This window comes from Mytilus californianus, unplaced genomic scaffold, assembly GCF_021869535.1.
Source record: "Mytilus californianus isolate M0D057914Y unplaced genomic scaffold, xbMytCali1.0.p SCAF_9, whole genome shotgun sequence".
Classification (NCBI taxonomy): domain Eukaryota; kingdom Metazoa; phylum Mollusca; class Bivalvia; order Mytilida; family Mytilidae; genus Mytilus; species Mytilus californianus.
In genome coordinates, this window is record NW_026262745.1 from 48,987,633 (window position 1) to 49,014,652 (window position 27,020).

A 27,020-nucleotide genomic window follows, 5' to 3' on the forward strand; every position below is an offset into this window, starting at 1 on the left:
CATATGCCACTTTTTAAATCTTATTACTTCAAGTGAAAGAAATCAGTACCTCAGAAAAACACTTTAAAAATAGTGCTATTAAGTAAATCTAATCACTTTTAATCATCTTCATTCCATTGATAGTTGTTGCAGTACTGAAAATGAATGAAACATTCTGGACGTGTTTAATCGCTTCAATTTCGCTGACATTGGTATATGCTGGTAATGGTGTTATATGTAAGGAACTTTATTTATATTATTTTAACATTGTTTAACATTATTCGCGGAATCGTGTAAGTATTAAGCTTTATGTTTCAATTAAAATAGTATTGCTGTGGCATATAATTCATTCATATTCAGGAAAAGAACACATTGAATTAACAAATATTTTAAATAACTAGGTTCTGCCAAGTGTATCTACCGGGGAAAGGTCAGGACTCAGTCTGTCTGTAACTGGAAAAAAAATATTTTGGATGAGGGGAACCAGTTTTGCCTTTTACAAGGCCATCACCATGTACAGACCCTCAAATAGATGTTACAAGGGGTCTTAAACATACAGCATCGGATATAATTAATATCCACATTTCGAATGGGCGTGACTGCGTATATATACATCCCGCACAGCCAAATGCACGTTCCGATTTAACAAAGATGACCATATTTCTATACAACTGGTCAACAAAGGAAGAACGTGAGATAGTATTTGGAATAATATATAGATATCATCATTTTTAATACATTTTTCATTACATTATCGACAAGGCTTATTCTCCAATTGTTAAAAAGAGAAGTATAAAATTTAAAAATTAAACGTAGAATAAAATACAAAATATTAAATAAAATAACATTGATAAAAAATTATCACCGCATTGATATCAGTTGCTCCGGAACGGTACAATATACACGGCTGTCATTCGGTATTTCGAGAAAAATTATCGTGAAAGAATTTATAAGTAACGGTGGTCAAGTATTGCGATAGGATCATAAAAGATCTGGTAAGGGATCGTGAAGGAAATCTTATCGGAAAGACACATGCAAGGTCAATATATAATCAAATTTATTGAATTATGAGGACAAATGTTGAAGAAGGAAATACATTGTCTGTACAAATGGTTACACATCATGATCAACATCTTAGAAAATCCAGGTTTAATTATCACTGTTTTTAAAACATCTACAATAGTCAGATTGTTCACCAACATTTTAATGACAAAACAAAATGTAAACAAACATGTGTTTTCATTATAGAAATGAATTAATTTCTTTTCTCTGAACCATGTCGTATATTAATGTTTCAATGGCTCTAAAAATAATTTTGAAGTAGCTTAAAAAGATCGGGTACCACTTTTATGAGATCGTGTAAAGGATCGTGAAAGATCCGGTGTCGCTTATTTTTCAATTCATTTTGTAATTATATGAACATTAAAATTTTATTAAGTAATTGGTATAGCAAGAGACTGGACTTCCATGACTTTTCCCGGTTCACTTTTAGTTGGGGAATAATCATGTTATTTAGTCCTAAATCCCAACTCCTTTGTTCTAACAGGGGTGATCTGAGTCGGATCTACCAGATCACCCTACCTTGAGTTTCTTTGTTCTGCATGCTTTCTTTTGGTCTGTAACATTTTGGCGGGAATGTCAAACACACAATAAAACTTAGAAATATTTAAGCGAAATAAAGACTAACTTTCAAAATTATGTAGGAAAAATCCACTAAATTTCCAGTGTCTAAGCAGGGGATCGAACTCAAGGCCTTTAGCATATGAAGCCACGATTCATACCCTTACACCGGGACAACTGGATACAAACTCATTGTTAATTTAACGTATTTAAACGTTGTAACCGGGGCTCATAAAGGATATATACTATATAGTAATATATAAAGTATATTATAATTATTGTATGGCATTCTGAACTTGATGTTATGAAGCGTGAATGTATTTTCATCTAGTGTAGAAGAGCTGGGATGTAAAATAGTTATCCCACTCAGACTTGGTGTGTCAGTGTATGATCACCCTCCGGCCGTCGGGTGATCTTACACTGACACACCGCGTCCTCATAGGATAACTATTACAGATAACACCATACCGATTAGTCCGTGGGCTCTAAAGCAATTACTGTATGACTATCCGTCCGTAAACATTTTTATGTCGTAATTAAAAGTCACGAATTTCTCATCTGATGTCAATAATGTGTATGAACAGTATTTATATCTATAAGAGGAAGATCTTTTTCGATTTGTTATTAAAAAAAGGGAAACGTTTCTGCAAATTTTTTTAGCAGAAATAGTTTTCAATCCAAACAAAATCACAAATTTGAAGAAACGCTTTCATTTAAGAACTTTAATCGAATTAAATTAAGTGTATTATGCTATTCTAAATTGATTAACGGTGTCCAAATTGCAACAAAAGATGAGCTTTTATACAAAAAAAAATACAAAAAATTTGAGAAACATTTTTTTGTGTTATTGAATTGATTCCCGTTGTCAAAAATAATCCGTTAGCTGCCATTTTCGAAATGACGTTAAAATGTATGAACATATTTCATTGAAAGAATTTTATATATAAATAAAACATATCAGTAGTTATAAACTGCCTGTCCCAGAACAAAAGAATTTTTTTACAGAACAAAAGAATCCACTTTGAATCCACCCTTATATTTTCCAGAACAAAAGAATCCACCCTGAATCCACCCTATATTTTCTAGAACAAAAGAATCCACCCTACATCCACCCTATGTTTTTCAGAACAAAAGAATCCACCCTAAACCCACTTTCACGGTAGAATGAACGTAATCCACCCTATTCTAACACACAAAGAATCAACCCTGAAAAGTTAAGGTATGAAATCCACTCTCATTTAAAACATACACGAAATGCATACTTCTTTACCCGGCCATGTCCACTCTGTGATTTTGTTAGATGTATTTCTATTTGTATCCATCTGATGAGTTAAGCTTTTTTCAACTGATTTTTATAGTTTGTTCTTATGTTGTACTGTTACACCACTGTCCCAGGTTAGGGGGAGGGTTTGGATCCCGCTAACATGTTTAACCCCACCACATTCTGTATATATGTGCCTGTCCTAAGTCAGAAGCCTGCAATGCTGTGGTTGTCGTTTGTTCATGTGTTACATATTTGTTTTTCGTTCATTTTTTTTGTACATAAATTAGGCCGTTAGTTTTCTTGTTTGAATTGTTTTACATTTCGAGGCCTTTTATAGTTGAATTTGCGGTATGGGCCTTGCTCATTGTTGAAGGCCGTTCGATGACCTATAGTTGTTAATTTCTGTGTCATTTGGTCTCTTGTGGAGAGTTGTCTCATTGGCAATCATACCACATCTTCTTTTTTATATATTCTTTAATCCACTCATAAACTACTCATGTATAATCGATTTCACTTGTAAAAGTAAATCATTTCACAAATTTCTACCAATGCAACGTGTCACTTTCACACATAAATTCTAATGAATATATACCTGAAAATGCAAGATTTTAAGACTAATCTTTATCTTCAAGTTATCTAACCTCTATCAATACTACAACAACATTCATATATCAAATATCTTAAAATGGATTAGTGCCATATCTATATTAGTATTGATAGCATCTACTCTTACTGTTTCTAATATATAACTTTGAAAAATCTCTATCTGATTCATCTAATAGCATAGATGCTCATAATCTACCAAGTTTTAATGTTACCATATGAAGCTACATGAAATTGTTTAGAGATCTTTAGACTTTATGGTGAATATTTTGTGACCGTCTGCAAATATGATAACAATATTATTCTAGACATTAGACAGCTGCTCAATAACAAACCAACAATCAAAGGAGTGACTCTAACAATGGATCAATTGAAATACTTACAATCTATAAGACAATATATAAATAGAGCCACTGAAGAAGCAATACATCAATAGTTAAATCATTGAAATTTTGCATTCATAGTTTGTGTAGGTAAATATATCATTGTTTTCTTTTTATTATATGTTAAAAGTTATAAAAGAGTGTCAATAACATCCACTTATCATAAGAAATATTACCTAACATTTAATGAATGCCAACATACATTTATCTATCATCATTGCAGGTACTTCTGTTACAACATCAAAGACCTTTGTTCAAATTATAATCTTGTAAGAGATAATAGTAATACATTAGTATTTATTTACCAACTATTGTAATATTAATCTCCTTTGCCTTATACTGGAAGCAATCACTCTTTTATTTATCAATAACTAACACTTTCAAATAGGATCCAAGTGTGATGATTATAATAAACCAACACTAACCAACTACATTACTCAACAGGAAACTCATAAAACAACACCTTTATGCATTGTCAAAAAAAAGACTGATCAACCAATTTTTTTTTCACTAACTATTTCTTCTTTTTATCAAAATAACAAACAACAAAATTCAAATTTTAATTTTAACAACATAAAAACATATATACATAACAATTTATTGTAGCACCATATATAACATCTTTTTTGAACACTGCATGCAAATATAAATAAAGTTAACATTTTCTTGTTGCACATTACAAAACAGTTAAAATAAAAACACAAATTGTTTTTGCCTCATTTTAAACATAAATATTCATTCAAATTTTCGTCCTACATATTATTAAAATATATGAATTAAGTTAAGAAAAAATTTCAACATTTGAGAAAGATAAATTTGTAAATAAAAACTTTACTTGAAAGTACTACATACATGACATATAATATGTTAAATAAAACATAAACTGTATTGAGACAGTAAAACATCTCGTCTAATGACGAAACTATATTGAGGGAGTACTGTACACGTCTGAGATGATATGATATTACTATAATATAAAAGTATAAATGGAATGATTTGAAACATTATAACCTCATTTAAATAAAAATGCGCATATTAAAATTTATCACCTGAGATATATAGTTTTAACATAAAATTCAAACATTAAAAAGATAATTTAAACATAATAAAAAAAGGAATGAAATCATATAATCTTTCCATATGATAATAGAAAGAAAAACAACAACATATAAACATAATATACATATAATTGAATCATCTTTCAAAAGTTTCTTTTACTTTCAGCTGTTTGTAGTTTCTATTCACAATCATAAATTATAGTGTATAAAAAATAATATCAGATATTTTCTTCTTTGAAATTCATCAAAATCAGACCTAAACATTAACAGGTTGTTATCATCATAATATTCAAAAATAATGACATAACTATGGAAATAATTCATACTATCATCTACTAAATATTGCATAAAATTAATCTTTATTGTTCTTCACTGTAATATATCCAACAACAACAAAAATAATAATAACAATATCTATATACATTTATACAAAATTGTATAATTTATACTTTTCTCTTTCTCTCTAACTATATAAAATTTCTTATTAAACCATGTAAATTGATTATGATAAAAACGGTTATACATGTACTTGAAAAAAAACTGTTATTATTTTGCCTTATTGATTGTCAAATCGAATGCCGTACTATAATACCAAAGGTGTTATTAGACATTAATTTGCCAATAATTTTCTGTTTAAAAGTTTTCTTTTTTTCTAACTTTAATCAGCCAAAACCTCATTTCTTTTTATAATGGTTACTGTTTACTTTGATCTTTTAGCTTGTCTGACCATACTAGAAATGTTATGTCTCATTTGGTCTCTTGTGGAGAGTTGTCTCATTGGCAATCATACCACATCTTCTTTTTTATATGGACACGTGAGATATTGCTACATGTATAACTTATTGTTTGTTGAAGTGGTCATAAACTTTTTTAAATCATCTCTTCTAAATCCCCTGGTCAGATCCAATTTCAACCAAAGTTGGACTAAAAGATTTTTAGAATATCTGAAGTTTAGAAAAGTATGCTATTTTATTTTGTTCCTTTCTATGAAAATAACAATAACTGAACATTTTATTTTGCTCAAATTTCATAGTAAACATTTTTTGCGATGATTTTTTTATCTCTGTTAAACATTTATTTTCGTTCAACAAAGCCAGATCTCATTTACAAAAACATCTAAAGGTTTTACATTTTACATTGTAAGTATTTAAGAAGCTTCTTTAATTTTTGATGCATGCATGTATATATTTTTATAAATGTTTATGTTGAATTAAAAATTATGGTAAAAACATTCCTTACAAAATAGTTCATAAGTTAATGTAAAATAAATGAGAGGAATTTGAAGTGACTGATATTTTATTTTTCGAGTAATGTTTTACTTAAGTATGAAAAAAAAAGATTATAGCATTTAATGGGGTTAACTCGTTTATGATTAAAGTATTTTGTGATGAATTTTTATTCTCTATTAAATATTCATTTTCATGTAAGAATCTTGGAGGCTTTTTCTTTCTTTTTAATATGACTGATTTTAAGAAGATGTCATACGATGTATATATATATTATACTTAAGTTTATAAATGATTTTTCTTGAAAAAAAAAAGATAGCAGTTTTTTATAATTTTTGGTTTAAAAGTTTTCTTTTTTATTAACTTTAATCAGCCAAAACCTCATTTCTTTTTATAATGGTTACTGTTAACTTTGATCTTTAATCTTGACTGACCATACTAGACACGTGAGTTATTGTTAAACTTGTTGTTTGTTTAAGTGGTCATAAACGTTTTTAAATCATCCTTTCGAAATCCACTGGTCAGGCCCAATTACAACTAAAGTGGGACTAAAAGATCCTTAGCATTTCTGAAGGATAAGAAAATGTGTTATTTTTTTTTCTGTCTGTGAAAAAAAACAATAACTGGAAATTTTATTTTGCTCAAATCTTGAGTAATATAGTTGAGAAACCAAGTTTAATATACTATCTTTAAGATTTCTAATTAAAAGCATTGGAAGATATTGGCATTCCTTAAATATGCAGAAAAGATTTAGAACTTGACATATTATACAGATATCTAAAACATAACATACGAGATACAATTTATCCTAAGAAATGCTTATTTTCCAAATTCATTGGTTTTTAATACTGGTACAAAATTGCAATCAAAAGAATGAATATTGTCCTTTTAAAATAATGGAGTTAACAATGTTAATATATATTCAACTATGAGTAAAGACATTTATACTTTATGTAAATAATTTTTGAAATGTTCTTAACATAAGCTACCATGCATTGACCACATAATCAATGTAACAATAGAAAACAGAGAGGAAAAGATAATCATTTGATGTATAAGATTTCTTTTAAGTCAATTAATCCATATGAGTTTGCGCCTGAAAATGAGTGTTTATCAAATAATGGAAAATACAAACAAATAAATAAAATGAAATTGAAATAAAACTGAAAATATTTTGTACAAATAAAAATTTATGAAGTATTTGTTGAAAATAATCCTTCTGTGTATATTAAATGTACTTTCAGAAAGAAAAAGTACAAAAAGCACACTAAATATGTATAAATAATCTTAAGACTTATAACGCTGGAAATAACTCACTCAATACATGAAATGTTGCTCTCTATATGGTAAAAATCATATCTTGATTTGTTTATTTAGATTGAAAATGTTTGAAAAGGGTTGGTTAAAAAAACCCAGCTCTAGGCTAAAAGATTAAAATAGGTGTGCAAAATAATAACAGTTTTTTTTTTTCAAGTACATGTATAACCGTTTTTATCATAATCAATTTACATGGTTAAATAAGAAATTTTATATAGTTAGAGAGAATGAGAAAAGTATAAATTATACAATTTTGTATAAGGTATATAGATATTGTTATTATTATTTTTGTTGTTGTTGGATATATTACAGTGAAGAACAATAAAGATTATTTTTATCCAATATTTAGTAGATAATGATAGTATAATTATTTTCATAGTTATGTCATTATTTTTGAATTTTATGATGATAAAAACCTGTTAATGTTTAGGTCTGATTTTGATGAATTTAAAAGAAAATATCTGATATTATTTTTTATACACTGTAATTTATGATTGTGAATAGAAACTACAAACAGCTGAAAGCAAAAGAAACTTTTTAAAGATGATTCAATAATATGTATATAATGTTTATATGTTGTTGTTTTTCTTTCTATTATCATATGGAAAGATTATATGATTTCATTCCTTTTTTTTTATTATGTTTAAATTATCTTTTTAATGTTTGAATTTTATGTTAAAACTATATATCTCAGGTGATAAATTTTAATATGCGCATTTTTTTTAAATGAGGTTATAATGTTTCAAATCATTCCATTTATACTTTTATATTATAGTACTATCATATCATCTCAGACGTGTACAGTACTACTTCAATATAGTTCATTAGACGAGATGTTTTACTGTCTCAATACAGTTTATTTTTTATCTAACATATTATATGTCATGTATGTAGTACTTTCAAGTAAAGTTTTTATTTACAAATTTATCTTTCTCAAATGTTGAAGTTTTTTCTTAACTTAATTCATATATTTTAATAATATGTAGGAAGAAAAATTGAGTGAATATTTATGTTTAAAATGAGGCAAAAACAATTGGTGTTTTTATTTTAACTGTTTTGTAATGTGCAGCAAGAAAATGTTAACTTTATTTATATTTGCATGAAGTGTTCAAAAAAGATGTAATATATGGTGCTACAATACATTGTTATGTATATATGTTTTTATGTTGTTAAAATTAAAATTTGAATTTTGTTGTTTGTTATTTTGATAAAAAGAAGAAATAGTTAGTGAAAAAAAACTGGTTAATCAGTCTTTTTTTTGACAATGCATAAAGGTATTGTTTTATGAGTTTCCTGTTGAGTAATGTAGTTGGTTAGTGTTGGTTTTGGTTTATTATAATCCTCACACTTGCATCCTATTTGAAAGTGTTAGTTATTGATAAATAAAAGGGTGATTGCTTCCAGTATAAGGCAAAGGAGATTAATATTATAATAGTTGGTAAATAAATACTAATGTATTACTATTATCTCTTAGAAGATTATAATTTTAACAAAGGCCTTTGGTGTTGTAACAGAAGTACCTGCAATGATGATAGATAAATGTATGTTGGCATTCATTAAATGTTAGGTAATATTTCTTATGATAAGTGGATGTTATTGACACTCTTTTATAACTTTTAACACTTAATAAAAAAAACCCAATGATATCTTTACCTACACAAACTATGAATGCAATATTTCAATGATTTAACTATTGATGTATTGCTTCTTCAGTGGCTCTATTTATATATTGTCTTATAGATTGTAAGTATTTCAATTGATCCATTGTTAGAGTCACTTCTTTGATTGTCGGTTTGTTATTGAGCAGCTGTCTAATGTATAGAAGAATATTGTTATCATATTTGCAGACGGTCACAAAATATTCACCAGAAAGTTTAAAGATCTCTAAACAATTTCATGTAGCTTCATATGGTGACATTAAAACTTGGTAGATTATAAGCATCTATGCTATTAGATGAATCAGGTAGAGATTTTTCAAAGTTATATATTAGAAACAGTAAGAGTAGATGCTATCAATACTAATACAGATATGGCACTAATCTATTTTAAGATATTTAATATATGAATGTTGTTGTAGTATTGATAGAAGTTAGATAACTTGAAGATAAAGATAAGTCTTAAAATCTTGCATTTTCAGGTATATATTCAATAGAATTTATGTGTGGAAGTGACACGTTGCATTGGTAGAAATTTGTGAAATGATTTACTTTTACAAGTGTATCGATTATACATAAGTAATGTATGAGTGGATTAAAGAATATATAAAAAAGAAGACGTGGTATGATTGCCAATGAGACAACTCTCCACAAGAGACCAAATGACACAGAAATTAACAACTATAGGTAATCGAACGGCCTTCAACAATGAGCAAGGCCCATACCGCAAAGTCAACTATAAAAGGCCTCGAAATGTAAAACAATTCAAACAAGAAAACTAAAGGCCTAATTTATGTACAAAAAATGAACGAAAAACAAATATGTAACACATCAACAAACGACAACCACAGCATTGCAGGCTTCTGACTTAGGACAGGCACATATATACAGATTGTGGTGGGGTTAAACATGTAAGCGGGATCCAAACCCTCTCCCTAACCTGGGACAGTGGTGTAACAGTACAAAATAAGAACATTCTATAAAAATCAGTTGAAAAAATCTTAACTCATCAGATGTATACAAATAGAAATACATCTAACAAAAACACAGAGTGGACGTGGCCGGGTAAAGAAGTATGCATTTCGTGTATGTTTTAAATGAAAGTGGATTTTATACCTTAACTTTTCAGGGTGGATTCTTTGTGTGTTAGAATAGGATGGATTACGTTCATTCTACCTTGAAAGTGGGTTTAGGGTGGATTTTTTTGTTCTGAAAAAAATAGGGTGGATTTAGGGTGGATTCTTTTGTTCTGGAAAATATAATGGTGGATTCAAAGTGGATTCTTTTGTTCTGTAAAAAAAATTCTTTTGTTCTGGGACAGGCAGTTTATAACTACTCATATCCCGTTAAAATTCCTGGTTTTAATTTGTTGTGTTCAAACGTTTCAATGCCACGCAATTTTTAAATAGCGGCGGTGGAAATAATTAAAAGACAGCCCTGCTTTTATTGTAGATTCAAGATTCAATATTTTATTTTAGTCTCACCATATACAAACATAAAATGAGATTCACAGAAATAAACATAAAACATTAAAACATTTGCATTGTATGCACCGATCTTAAAAAGATTTATGAGAGACTTTTAACACACTATATATATATACATATAAACATATTTTTACAAATTTACATTTAAAATTTACAGTATACATTTATACTAAATGAAAGTAAAACATTTGTTTCTTTAAGAACTAGTAAAATAAAATACTGTTTCATCTCAATAAAATATTGTTGCAGGTTTTGGCAACTATAGCAGCAACATTGTCGTTATTAAATGAAAATATAAACTTTTCGCTATCTGATAATAGGTTAAAACGTTCATTAAAATGTATAGCTTCATGTATCATGATTTTTCTTACATCTACATATAATGGGCATTTTAAAATGATATGAAGTTCATCTTCAATAATAGAGCTACAGTTAAAACATGTCCTCTCGTGGACTTCTTTTATTTCATACCTTCCAGTTTCTATTTTTAGTGGAGCTACCCCACATCTTAATCTTGCAAAAGAACTTCTGTTTTTTTATTGACAGAATATTTTTCAAATAATTTTTAGTACAATAGTTATGTTTAAACAATTTGTAAGTCCTCAATTTACTTCCCTCTGCATATGCAGCAACTCTTGTACACCAGTTTGACTTAAACTTATTAAATACATTTTCCTCAATTTGTTTAATACAATTTTTGTTCAATAAATTTAATTCAAAATTACAATATTGCTCATAATTATACAATTTAAACATCTCTATAACTCTAAAGCTCCAGTTCTTAATTCTAGTATTACACTTTCGTATGGACCACTTAAAAAATTTTAAATTCATCCTGTGTGGGTCCATTATGGAACACCTAGCCCAATGTCTCAAGACACTTGACCATTATTTAACGCATGGTGGTTTCCAGCCCATATCACCAGCTATGGCATCATTTGGTGTGTATTTGCCAACTCCCATGAAAAATCTCATGGCCCTGTTTTGGACTGCATTTATGCATGAAAAGTCCCTGGTTCCCCAAATACCTGCACCATAACCAATAACTAATTATACCATTGTATCGTACAGTTTTGAACAAATTGTGTGCTGGAAACCATCGTGTGTTTTGCTCTTCACAATTAACAATCCTAAAGCTCTACTGGCTCACTTTGCTACTGCTTTAGCCATTAACTGATAATCTAAAAATTCAGTCAGTAGCAAGCCTAAGTATTGATAACTTTTTACACATTCTATAACATTACCACCAATAGAAAAATACATATAGTTTGTAAAACAGCTGGATTTCTAAAAAGTATGATCTTAAATTTATTTATATTAACTGTCAGCTCATTATTGAGACACATGTGCATTAAGCACATTCAACATTTTTTGTAAATCTTCTTCGTTCTGTGCCATTAAAATTACATCATCAGCATATACCAGTATAGCTAATTTGTCTTCATCTATGTTCATACCAATATTCAACGCATTAATTTCATCAACCAAATTATTTATATATATATTAAACATTATAGATGATAAAACACAACCTTGTTTCAACCCAGAATCAACATTAAAACATTCAGTCATCTTACCATTTACACGTATTGTATTAGATACGCCGAGCTAAGTTATTTACGTTCAAGCTGAAAAGGGCGTTAATTGTTCGTAGGATTATTAAATTTTAATCTGGACATATGAGTTTGACTTAAGAGTTGGACAGTTTAAGCTATAATTATTACTAGTACTGTGTGCTTAGTGTAAATTTAATGACTATCCCTTTAGTAAACACATTTTTGAAGATACATACCATGAGAAAAAACCTACTGGTAACTTATTATGTCCAAACCGAACATGACCGGATGTGTGCACAAGATAATCGTCTCCTTTATGTATGCATCACCATCCAAACGAATCCAGACTGTTACGATCGGGAATAGAATACAATTTACACATTCTATAACATTACCACCAATAGAAAAAAATACATTTAGTTTGTAAAACAGCTGGATTTCTAAAAAGTATGATCTTAAATTTATTTATATTAACTGTCAGCTCATTATTGAGACACCATGTATTAAGCACATTCAACATTTTTTGTAAATCTTCTTCGTTCTGTGCCATTAAAATTACATCATCAGCATATACCAGTATAGCTAATTTGTCTTCATCTATGTTCATACCAATATTCAACGCATTAATTTCATCAACCAAATTATTTATATATATATTAAACATTATAGATGATAAAACACAACCTTGTTTCAACCCAGAATCAACATTAAAACATTCAGTCATATTACCATTTACACGTATTGTATTAGATACGCCGAGCTAAGTTATTTACGTTCAAGCTGAAAAGGGCGTTAATTGTTCGTAGGATTATTAAATTTTAATCTGGACATATGAGTTTGACTTAGAGTTGGACAGTTTAAGCTATAATTATTACTAGTACTGTGTGCTTAGTGTAAATTTAATGACTATCCCTTTAGTAAACACATTTTTTGAAGATACATACCATGAGAAAAAACCTTCTGGTAACTTATTATGTCCAAACCGAACATGACCGGATGTGTGCACAAGATAATCGTCTCCTTTATGTTTGCATCACCATCCAAACGAATCCAGACTGTTACGATCGGGAATAGAATACAATTTATAAATTTACAGACCAAACTAGGAAATCGATCCCACCACACTCGAGGTACGTACGTTGAAATGTGCACCACTTACATGTAAGATCATGTAGTTGGATACTATGGCGTATATCAATGCGCACACATTCAATGTATTTTTAGGGAATACCCTCTATTGCTCCGCACATTCGCAAATGCATTAACATTATGAATACAAACATACTTATTTTTGACAAGTGAGGCTCCTTGTGGCCCTATTATTCTATATCTATGATGTCAAGTACTGTTTGTCTCTTAAGTGAAAACAGTTCATAATATGTGGTTATATATCTAGTCCTATAATATAAGACTTCGTAGGTCCATATCGTTTGCTTTCAACATTAAAAAAAAATATCCGATAAAAAACGTTGAAAGCAAACGAAATTGACCTACGAAGTCTTATATTATAGGACTAGTTATATATCATGTATTGTAAATGAAAATGTTTGTTTTTAAGTTATGAAAGTAAGCACTATAATTTTTACAGATTAAATGATTTTTTTTTTCTCTGTGAATTACCATGGAAGTACTATTATTTAGTTGGGGTTTTTAAATGATTTTGTAGAAAATGAGGTGGTGGTCAATTACACCAAAATATTACGTTTTCATCAAGATACCAAACATTTAAATCAATTAAAGTACGTCAATAGGATAATAAATCTAACTTTCTGATGATCAATATAAAAACAAGTTGCTTTCTTTAAAAAAAAAAAGAAAAGCAATACGTGAACCCGAGAGCGCTGACTGGTCACCAAATATTCTTTGCTGAATTTATTTTTGCTTTTGATTTGAAATAATTGACTGTTAATAGAATGAGGTAGTGAAGATATTAAAACACCTTTTATAATGAAAATATGTTATTGTGTGTAGATTCTTGCACAATTCAATTTAAAGCACCGTTGGACTTTAGTTGTAAATAGAAAATTGTATACAGCTACAATTTGAAATTATCTGTTAAGGCTTGACTATTTTATTTATTACTTGGGAGTGTACATCATTTTTTCTCCGTGTTTTATGTAAAAAGACCTAATCCGATTGCAATTCTCAATTTCTGCAAACCGGATGTCTAAAGCAAATTGTACAGACCGATCATGATATAAAGTTCAGCACTCAGTTTGCTTCATAATCTGGATGCGTTTATTTTATTTTTCATATGTTCATATTTTGTTTCCTGAATGCTTTAAATTATTCTTATACTCATTGAAGCTGTCTGTACTCATGGAAGAGGTTGTATAGAGAAATTGAAAGTCCAATTTCCATGCGAAGTGTAACTCTGTGACACACATTATAAAAGAATATTTCGTATTTTGTTCTTGAGAGTAACACACCAGCTTTATTAAGACCTCTTATATACTGATAATTATTTGGTCAGATAAAACATTTCAAATTTTAAGGATTTCCTGAAGTAACTTAAATCAATTCAAAAATTCGACAGGAAAACTTAGTTTTGAAAAATATCTTGTTTTCATAAGTCTTGTGAATACCCGAACATGCACTCATGCGTTACGACTACAAAACATTATAAAAGGCCAAATATAGAACAAAGATTAGGAGCATTGAGGAACCAAAATTCAGAAAGGTTTTGCCAAATACAGCCAAGGTAATCTATTCCTCGGGTTATCCTTAATATTTCGAAAATTTCACAAAGTTTATAATAGGACTGTCACTCAAAAAGAAAGAAATAGATTAGAAAAACAACTAGATTTCGGAGTACCTCAATGATGAGCATGCTACTAAATAACGTTAAGCTCTTATTGCCGTGTCCTAGATTTTGTTAAGAAATGCAAAAATCACCTACCAAGTGTGAAATCAATGTTTACGCATGCACGTAGTTTTCCTGCGCAAGAAATAGTAAATGGCAAGCATACGCACTGATATTCTGAATAAGAATATGCATTTTTGAGTCATCACGTATGTTTATTCTAGGTTTAAATCTAATGTTAGTTGAATTCGGGTGTCAAACCGCCTACCGCAAGTGGTTTGACTCCGGATTCTTTGCCATTAAATCCGGAATTTGTGTCAACGCAAACCAATATTGTTGTCAAACCAGATTTTAAATCCGAGTTATTGTGTCGTGTGAATAGTGTGTAATAATAAGTAATATTATGTAAATAAACGACCAGACGTTTGTAGAGTAGCTGGTCAACACAATGCATACAATTTTCAAAATCGCACAATCATTGCAAAGATTTAGGTGCTATAAGTTTGAACTATTAAAAACATAAAAAGAATTAAAATTCAATTAACATACATTCCTAACTGTTAATAAATCTTTTCCAGAAATTTAAAATATACTATCAATAAACACAAACGTCAAGTATTTATACTAATGGCAATTTTTTTATCGAATCAATCTCTTTTTCAATTCTAACTTAATATAAGCAGAGACTTATCAAACCATGATACGTGAATGGTATAAAATTAGTAACGTATACGTAGTAATTATGATTACTGTAAAATATTAATTACGTTTATTGTGAAATGCAAGGATTCAAAATTCTTGTGAATTATAGCCATGCAACTATTTTTTTCATTCCCTACAGTTTAAACATTAGATACTATAATTTATTTGTGTTCATTCCTGATAATTGGCACTCATATGTTGCATATGATTTTCATAAATGTATTCACTGTTAAAACCCGCGGTATGATAATATAACATTAATTATATTCTATTAATGATGAATTTAGTTTCATGTTAAACTTTAATAATTTTAATGAATGTTTTATAATTTTGGTCTGTTAGTATCGATTAATGAAAATAACTATTTTAGACACAATACCGTTTTGTTAAATTATCTTTCTGTTTTCCGACCTAAGATAAATATTTTTAACAGCAATATCGTTTTGTTCATTTTCTTCTTGTATTCCGACATTTGCTCAGGCTATGGTGGAATTACAAATATGACATGTTAAACGTTCATAAATATTCAGTTTATTCTGGGACATAATTTAATGTCAGTATATTATTCCCATGTGTATTGTACATACAAAAACAATGCGTACAGGGACCGTCTCAAACATGAATTATAAACACTTTCAAATAAAAACGCATATGTAGACAAAAGTAAATAGGTTGTTATATATAAATGGCTTTCTTACTACAATCTATTCTTTAATTTTTCATTTTTCCGATCTACAAATGAACTTTAATTTGGTTGTCAAAATATTAATACAATGTAACGTGGTAACATATCAATAGAGGGACCGTATCAGAGACATAGATAACTACCTGTACAAATGATCGAACATTTTCGAGACGTTCCGAGAATCTTGTTTCCGAGGATATCGAATGCCCCATAGAAGCTTCCAAAACTCGCCAATATATAAGCGTGATCTCCTGAAGGGGTTTACGCAAAAAACGATGTGGTATAATTGCCAATGAGACAACTATCCAACAGAGATCAATTTACGTAGATGTAAGCATTTATATGTCACCGTATGGCCTTCAACGATTAGCGAAACCTCTACAGTCTTTTCTGGTCACACATTGCTTTATGATCAAAATCACGCGTTGCCTGATCTTTCACGATCAATTTTGATTAAAAATCAATAAAATTCTTCTTAAAAAAAAAATGTAACCTTTTTTAGGAAATATCACTTACATTTTATTTTTTAAATATATCATGATTTATTGGAATGTGACCATTGTAGATCTTAAATGTGTTTTTTTTTTCTTCTTCTTTAATCATTTGCATAAGGTTATGTGGCGCCTTTGAATTTTCTTAAAAAGCACTGCATTTTTTGTTTACCTTAGTGCACAGTATTATTACGGAAATTGAACCAATTTGACAGAAATTTTTTTTTTCTGATTTTTCCGACTGTTGATAATACAACGGATACATTTTCACAGATGTTGCAGTTGAATTTTATTTAATTGCTTTCATGATCTGATCGAAATGCTTGACCACCATTACTTATTCTTTCACGATAATTTTTCTCGATATAACGAATGACAGCCGTGATATAGCAATGTTACATTTATTATAAAAAGGGGTTTGTTCACAATCATGACTATCAGATATTTTTCTACCTTTTGATTTCGATAACATATCTTTAAAAAGGTTTATTCACCATAACTTTAAACAGTTCATTAAAAGTCTATTTTTACATTTTTCTACATATAATGTGTTTAGAGCATGCAAATTTAATGCCTTTTAATAGTAATCATTGGTTTTGAAGTATCTTATTACTTTTTACGCTTAATTAAATTTCTTATGAAATGTGTATGTTAATATTACAGTTAAAAAAAATGATTTTGTAATGCAATTTTTTTAGTTATAAAGTATTGCAAATTATTGAAACTATACATTACTGGTATACTCCCAGTTGTTATAAAGTGCAGGACACTCTGATTGGGCAAACTTCATATTTAAATTTTCCTATTTAATCATAGAATTAATAAATATACCAGTACATGTACGCTGTGCGAAGTGTGTTGTAAATGAGAGTAAGTCTAGATCGGTAGTATTTTGTTTTGTTCTCTATCTTTTGGGTTTAAAGGTGCTCTTAGATGGAGCCATTGTCAAGGTCATTCTTAAAATACCACTCTTAGAGGGAATAATTTATTCACGGAGTTATTAAGCTTGATATTAAAAAAAATTGCAAACACGTTGCACGAAAATAACCCTTTACCATCCTCTCTATAACAGATCATATGATGGTTTTCATCTCACTTGCAATCGCCCTTCATCTTTTTATTATGATAAGCATATATAGAAAATAAAATATAAAACCGAACACGATAACGCATATAAATTCAAAGTTGACCTTATATAAATTAAGCTATTGTTTTTAAAGTTCTTTTGGTCATAAAGCTCTTTGTATGTTTAGGTCATAAATATCATTGACCTTCAAATGTTCGGGTTTATGGGTCCTGAAGGTAAATCCAGAAAAGAACTCACGAAATTAATTGAATGTAGTTTCAAAATCTTTCCATCGTTCCATAATAGATTGGTGTGGATCCCGAGGCAGTGTTTCTACTGAAAAAAAACCTCGGGATCGCTTGTGCAATTTTTCTACTTAAACAAAATCTTGGGATCACGTGAGATTTTGAGATTTCAATAGTGAAAAAAGACTACGTTCCATAACAAATCCTTGATTGGGTATGTTCGAACGTCTAGGAATTCAGGATCACATGGCTTTCTTCAAAATATGTTGAAATAGGTATTTATGCATTTCAATATCTTCCTCATTATTAGTTTTATAACGCATTCTATATAATTTATATCCCACCTGGTATAGATGGATCCTTTTATATCCTACATGTAAATAAGATATCAAAAAATGTCATTTGTAGACTTTCAACTGATGAATCACATTTTTCATGATTCTCGATCGATCGATATACATGTATGATTTCTTTTAATGTATATAATTATGCATTTCAGCTGCATGTTATCCGAATCCTTGTTTAAACAGTGGCACATGCCAGGACCTGTCAGGCGGTGACAAGTCCACATTTAGTTGCACGTGTACTGCAAATTATACCGGAGCAACGTGTGGTAAGATATTTATAAATAAATTATAAATCTGATTGTAAAGAAAAGACTATTAACGATATACTGAGTGTCAATACAAACGCAAAACAGCATACTCAAAGACATTTCTTTTATAATTTACAGGAAAATAACAAGTACTTTTATTTTATTTTGGTCATAACCATTTATTGTTTTTTTACTAAAGAGTAGAATTATATTGATATCATATTCCTTTTACAATAATGTTGCTTTCAGTTTATTTTAATTATCAATCATTGGCTTAGATAGAACAAACGAAATTAATAATTTCTACATTTTCATGAATAACGTTAAAGAAATGTTTCTTAAATTGCAGATCAGGAGATAACTGACTCAACTGACCCAGGCTTGTCCGACGGGTAAGTTAAAAGTATTTTTTCTTACATATTTTAAGGATCTTGTCTAAATGTATAATTTGCAAACGAGAAGTTTAACCTTGGTACTGTCAATGGCAAATATTCAAATTAAAATATTCACAGGTATGTTTAACGTTCCATCTAGACGTATTTAAACATTCGCCGTTCTATGAAGAACCACATAACAACTTAATTTAACTTTGAGAAGACACATCATACAACCGGACTAAATCGTTTGTTCAACATCCGACGAATACGAACCCACAACGCTGTATTATTGAGGAGCGAATAAGGAAGTCGGTGTGTATTTAAATTAATTTTCTCCAAATTACAATTTCTTAAATTAATCGGAGTTAAAACAGTTTTATAATACTATGCTTAGTCAAAATGGGTTGGTTTAGTGAGTCAGTGGGATATTTTTATCGTCCTTTTTCAGAAACCGGTGAAGATTTAAGATTGCAAGTATTCGATATATGAGAGTTTTAATTTACCTGACCGTAGCAAAATCATTGCGATTCCTTTTCTGTTTTTGTTTTATTTAAAATTCATACGGAGAATTTGGATACCGTGATCACATGTGAATCATTTTCATTCAAGGGGTCTTTCGTAAAATTTATTTCCCTAATCATAATTACTGCATTTTTATCCTGAAAAGTACACATACAATCTACGGATAAGTTTCTTTTAGTATAAACTAGTTTTAAAAGAGAGGCTGAAGAGACCAAGGGGACATCCATAACTCATAAGTCGAAGTACTGACAACGCCATGGCAAAACACAAGCGACGAAAAGAAAAACCACTGCATAAATAACTGTAGATTGAGCAACACGAACATCACTATAAACCGGGGATCTTATAAGGTGCTCCAACCGACCATCATTGTAAGTGTTTCAATGTAAAATTCAGGATTCGAGGCAGACTTAAATGTAACTGTACATTTTATCTGAGATGTCATTTATTTAAAAGTCAATGGGATAGAACCGTTTAACAAAGTCATCACTTATTTAGAGGAACATGAAGTTTAAGGAAAATGCTTACTTCTTTTTGGTCTTCCTGAGATTGATTGATTGATTGTCAGTTGCTTCATGTTCAGTGGCAAATATTTCATGCATGTTCAGGACGAGAACATTTAATACAACAGGTAGGTCTTGTAATGTAGACCTCCCAGGAGTAAGTCTGGGAGATTTGGACTGCCACTGGAAAATGAGGGTACAATGGATAGAAACAGAAACTTCGCCTTGCAATAGGGCACTTACGGACCCCACAAACAGTTGTTGCAAAGGTTCTATATATTATACGTGCAGAGAGAATGGCACTCTCTTTACACGAGGCATCGAATTTAACGTCCCTATTCTGACCGGACGTGGCTGCGTAATTGTACATCCCGCACAGTCAATTGGATGCCCCACTTTGGCAAGGGTTTTTACTGCAGTCCGAAGAAGACTATGTGACCGTATTTCTATTCCCAAGGGACCCTTTGCGGTGTCTTTCTGAGAAGCTCCTGTGTTAAGTTGTCGCATTAGAGCCTCATTTAGGATTGTGAACCGTTTAAAAAAATTTATGATTGTTTTATGTAGTTGAGGGTTTTTATAATTATTTTGCTATTTTTTCCTTTAATTACATTATTGACTTCAACAATATACTGTATTTCTGCCTTAAATATTTTAAAGATATCTATTTTTTTTTCTTTTTGATTCAGAGATATAATATGATTTATAGATAGAAAAAAATATTAGAGTCAAAAGGTAGTTAATTTCATTGTAAGCTTCATCGTTTATTTTATATCCTACTATAAGATTTTCCATATTTAGAATGCTTTCATTGAAACCTAAGAAGTTAAGTAGGCTTAATATTTTTGATTTAAAATCATTGTTGTAGCTTCAAGAGAGATAAACGGTATAAATCTTAGGAAATGTATTTTATCGTGAAATATGTTGAGTTATTTCAACAATATTTATTAAACTGAACAAATTTTTAAAACATCTTGTTTTCATTGAAGAAATGAAAATATGAAAAATGAACAATTTTCTTCCTTGTGCTACATAATAACAGAGGTGCATGATCATATCCGTCCACTTGTTGACTCTGGGATTTTAATAAAACTAAAGTAAAATCATATATATATAATATAGAAATGTACATGTAAACGTTTAAACCGAGACGTATGTTCGGGTATGTCAGGCCATTTGCATTTGAAAGAAAAATCAGTTAGTATGAGATTAAAACCAATAAATGAATATGGAACTATGATAGTACTATTTCTTATTTTTGTATGAAGTTCTTCCATATTATCGTGTAGTATCATGTGTGATATTGAAGTTGCATGACTAAATCGGAACTCTAAATGACTGTCAAACAGAGAGTGTCGGTAAAATTTGGTTCAACTCCTAACAATCCATTGCCAGTGTGTGAATGATCATCGTTAAAACTTTTTTTCTATAAAATGGGTGGGGGGGGGCTCGGTGGCCAAGTGGTCTAAGTAGTTCTACTACTGTAATCACTAGCCAGTCAACACTGAGGTTGTGAGTTCGAACCCCGCTCGTGCGGGTGCACTCGGCTCCAATCTTAATTGACTAGAATTGTCAGTTTTCCTATCGAAGGTCGGTGGTTTTCTCCGGGCACTCCGGCTTCCTCCACCAATAAAAACTGGCCGCCACGAAATAGCCAAAATGTGGCGCTTAAAAGTGGCGTTAAAACACCAACAATCAATCTATAAAATGGCCGGTATTTATGAGCATTATTTCCTTAACACTAAAATTGAAGTTATTTCATGTTATACATAAATTTTCAATTTCGATTTTTTTTCTGCTTTAGGCTATGGCTTGATTAATAAATTCGCACGCAGTTAATATTTGTATCTTATTATCTACATAAAGTTTGAACTAATTCTATTGTTAAAAGGCCTTGCAGCGTCGTGTACTGTTAGTATAGATGTCATAACTCACAAAAATAGGCTCGTATTGCAAGTCGCGGTTGGTATTTGATATATCAACGTGTCGAAAACTCGAAAATGTGTTTATCGTATACGGATTCTGGTCATTTTCCGTCCTCAATTATTTATTCTAAAATAAATTTTCCTACATGAAGTAAGCAGGATTATTTCTGCTTTCAATTTGTGCTAAATGTATTCTCGCATTGAGACGTCGCTCTGAAGTTCTGCTCTGTTCATAAGATAGAATTTTCTTTTACTTTGCCGGAATGAAGATTTTTTTCATGCTTTTTTCAAAAATATAATAAAAAGTATGAGTTATCGTGCTATTTTTCAAGCTACGAGTCGTGCAAAATTGCCCAAATATGCATAGATTGTTCATGAAAAATCACTTTTTTGTGAATAAAAGGTAATCTATGACATAGAATTTTGAAATAAAATATGAAAAGATAGGTTTTAACATATGCTTTAAGAATTAAAAAGAAATACCTTGTTTTCTTGCTACAAGTAAAAATTGAAAATGTCTCTATCATTCCTTTATAAAAGTTATACTATTTGAGCTACCTCCCCTTAAATTGCTAAGTTGACAATTTGATTCGAACAAACACAAATATTTATTATTTGATAAATCAGTCTGAATAATGCAATAAATCACTTATTTTTCTTTATTCCAATAAACAGTCTAACCCCTTTATTGCAAATGTGTCTCAAAACTTGAAGATTTAAGCAAAGAACTAGACCTATTGTGAACTGCTATTTTAAATCCAAGATGGCGGTATACAGTTAATCTACCTTAATATGGATTTAACTACAGCATCGATGATATTCCTCCGCTCGAGACAGTAACATTTTCAAAAATAAGCTTGCAAAACGTTTTAAATATTTAAAAAAAAATGGCGAAAAATAAGAAATACAGTTGTGGAATCTGTTTTCTCTAACGATTTTAGACGATACGGTATGAAGCAAATTTTATCTTTCTTTTTCACTGATCTTCAAAAAGACCGTGTTCTTTTTGTTCAACGTCACCAGGCTCGATCGCCTTTTTCATAATGTCTCAAAAGCGTAATCAGAGAAATGCAAGATTTGACGTTACAATTGAATTTTGACCAATGAAGAACAGAGATCTAGCGAACCACACGTTGAATATGAGAACAAACATCAACCGGCCTGGGAAAATTTAACCGGCTTAGAGTTTATATTAATAAATGTGGTTATGAATTGCACGAAATGATATAGAAATATCTAGGAAAACGATAACAAATCTGCTTTTATTCATATTTTATCACGTCTTTATTAAGCTTGTACATGTATTCCTAGTATATACATGTATAAACAATCATTTCATTTTTGTTTTCTCTTGTAGAGAAATAGCTGGTATCGTAGTTGGAAGTGTGGTGTTACTAGTACTTATAGTTGTCATTGCTATAATTATTTGGAAATTTTGTTGTCAAAAATGTAGGTATACAATTGTTTAAGGATGTAGTCAGGGGGAAATCTGGAATTTAAAAATTGATACTATAAATCAGAAGGGCATTAGTTAAGGAGCAAAATAAGCTAAAATTTTTGATAGGTTATGGAACTCCTTTTCGAGATATTTGATTTTTAAAACGTGGCGGGAAAAGGCTGACTCGGACTTTTACCTTATATTTAGCATTGGCATTATTTGGGTCTCAAATCGGAAGAAAAGAAATCTAGAATCTGCTTACATTTTGGTAATGACCTTTTTTATGAGCTATTGAAGTCTTCTAAGAAAATAAAAGTCGGTGATATGGGGCCTAATATTTTACCCTGTATCGTAGGAACAAAAATCAAGGAGTCCGAACATCCGACAAAAAGTTCCTTAACCTGACATGACTACATCCTTAATGTTAATCATAAATACTCATTATTGGTCAATAAATAGTTTATTTTTTCTAGACAAATGAGACCCTTTAGGCGTTACTTTTAAATCCTCCTATCAATGCAAGTGATCTTAACCAAACTAACATGTTGTATGGGGACATACACGTTTATTTCTATAATAAATCATTAATTTTATTTGTTTTGCATGCTTTTAAGTATTCAACTTGCATATGAAATTGATATAATTATAAAACTTTTAGCTAACACGAGAGAACCATGAACTTTAAAAAGAAGATGAGATAGTGTGTATATTTTACCATAATTTAAAATCTTTGTATCAAAAACATAATATTTGTGTAAAGTACTGTTTTTTTCTTTCGTATGCTTTCCATTGGTGTATTTTCTGCTAAATATTTTGTATGCAAACATTTTTATGATCAATACAATCTCACCATGTATTCAATATAGAATATATGTGATATATAGGAACAGCCAATAGTAAGAGTACAATTATACACATTCCAAGTTTTCAAAGGGTGTTTTATTCATCCGGTTGTGTGGGAGGCACTTTAACTCATCATTTAAAGGTTGTTTCAAAAACAAATAAAATCTTTTTAATAAAAAAAATGCTTTAAAAGGGTTGTTTTTATCTATCTTGTTGTGTTGTCATAACACTATCTTTCGAAATTTAGAGATTCACATAGTATTTTTCTTTTTGTTCTTTTTGTGATCAGTATTATTTAAAAATCATTAACATAATTGTCAATTTTATTCATGCTTATTATTGCCATTATTTATATTTTTTATTATGAACATCTTTCTTGTGTGTTAAATTGCACAAGCAGTTGATAAAAAGTCGTCATAGAATACAGTCTCATTATGCCGATACTCAAAAAGACTCATTCCATTGTTATATCAACAAATATGTCATAATATCATGACAGAGTGTTTTGTTTCAGTGTGTACTGGATTAAAATGCAAAAGGCCAATTTTAGACACGGTACCCCATAAGCATTAGAATCTCATGGCTAGTCACATGTCGTTTTGTTTTTATTGTGCGGTTGGGTTACCGTCTCATTGGCATTTAATCCAATTCCATATCTTTAAATATTATTTTCTCATTTTTTGCATGTGGCCCAAAATTCCGTTTTAATAGGATTAAGCAACTACTTTGGATATATATGAAAGAATAAAATGCAACTTTTAGTTCAGTGAGAACTTTGAGAGTATACAAACACGTTGAGGAAGGCGAGATATAGAAACGTATGATGTTTTGCAATTATTTCTTTTTGCATGACAAAAACATTCACCAGATATAAAAATAAGTGACACAATCTTACTGACAATGTAAGGATCCGAAACAAAAAAATATCTGATATATAGAGCATCAATGAATTTTTTTTTCGGAGATAATTTAAAAATAAGAAGATGTGGCATGATTGACAATGAGACAACTATTTACCAGAGAATAAATGACGTAGAAGGTTAGCAACTATAGGTCACCGTACGACCTTCAGCAATGAGCAAAACCCATAACGCATAGCAAGCTACGAAATGTCCCGAAATAACAAATGCAAAACAATTGAAAAGTGAAAAGTAACGGCTTGATTTATGTACAAAACAATAAACGAAAAACAAATATTATATGGTTGACAAATTTGTTTTGTTTTTTTTTTCAGCGGAAAATGTTGCCATGTAATGATACAGCAATTCCATGTTAATTCAATATAACCCGTCATCAAGTCAAAGAAATCTTATTCCGTCCGTGGCAAATAATATAGTGATCGTAATATGAGATTCTTAATATTTTGATTATTCATTTTAATTTGTTATATACATTATCAAACAAAAATGGTGTACTGGTATGATTGATTTAAAATTGTTACATCTTATTGTTGTAGTGTGATAAAATTGACCGTTATGGCATATCCGTTTAACAGATGATAGCGGATATGTTCCTAAGGTCGTAACTACAATCCCGTTCCCTCTTCACGAATGTGACCTACCGAATTAGACTGTTTACCGGGTTTATACTAACATGAGCAACACGACGGGTGCCACATGTGGAGCAGGATCTGCTTACCCTTCCGGAGCACCTGAGATCACCCCCAGTTTTTGGTGGGGTTCGTGTTGCTAAGTCGTTAGTTTTCTATGTTGTGTTTTGTGTACTATTGTTTGTCTGTTTGTCTTTTTCTTTTTTAGCCATGGCGTTGTCAGTTTATTTTCGATTTATGAGTTTGAATGTCCCTCTGGTATCTTTCGCCCCTCTTTTATTAGTTCGTGGATAGCTGTGAAACGAAATGGAGGTTATTATAAACTATCGAATGCGCAAACATAAACAACAATGCACATGACATTGTGTTTTTAACATTTTAATCAGTCTGATTATTCATTTCAACTGTTCTATGAGATTTCGAATCATCTAAATTAATATACAACCAGATATGGCACGCCTGACATACTTTTTTAGATATAATCCTAGATTATCTCAGATAAACTAGGATTATCTCAGATAAACTAGGATTATCTCACTATTTTACATTAAGCTCAGATAAACCGGGATTATCTCGATTTTTTTTTCAGATAATCCCGGTTTATCTCAGAATTTTAAGATAAACCGGGATTTTCTCAGCTTAATGCAAAATTGAGATAATTCATTATATTCCTTATGGCACGCCTTTGGCACGCCTGAACTACTTTTATAGATAATCCTAGATTATCTCAGATAAACTAGGATTATCTCAGATAAACTAGCATTATCTCACTATTTTACATTAAGCTCAGATAAACCGGGATTATCTCGATTTTTTTCAGATAATCCCGGTTTATCTCAGAATTTTAAGATAAACCGGGATTTTCTCGGCTTAATGCATATTTGAGATAATTCATTATATTCCTCACAAAATTAGATAAATAATTAACTGGAGAAAATCCGGGATTATCTGAAAATTCTGAGATAATCCGGGATTATCTGAGAATTTTGAGAAAATCGATTAACTGAAAAAAAAGTAGCCAATAGAAAGCCACGACACATTGGAGGAAAATTTCATGGTCATAAGGGATAAGATATAGATACAATGGTGCTTCTATACAGATAGAGAAGAATGAAAGATTACGCTCTTACG

The 27,020-nt window shown here is 30.2% G+C and overlaps 1 protein-coding gene across 1 annotated transcript; it reads left to right on the forward strand.

The window, feature by feature from the left end:
* LOC127714596 (protein crumbs homolog 2-like) lies at positions 1 to 25,787 on the forward strand. The gene is made up of 5 exons (XM_052220672.1): positions 1 to 216; positions 18,640 to 18,753; positions 19,085 to 19,127; positions 23,417 to 23,508; positions 25,575 to 25,787. Exons 1-5 carry the CDS (start codon positions 141 to 143, stop codon positions 25,592 to 25,594), a joined length of 345 nt encoding a protein of 114 aa, XP_052076632.1. The 5' UTR covers positions 1 to 140; the 3' UTR covers positions 25,595 to 25,787.
* Positions 25,788 to 27,020: the final 1,233 nt, after the last annotated feature.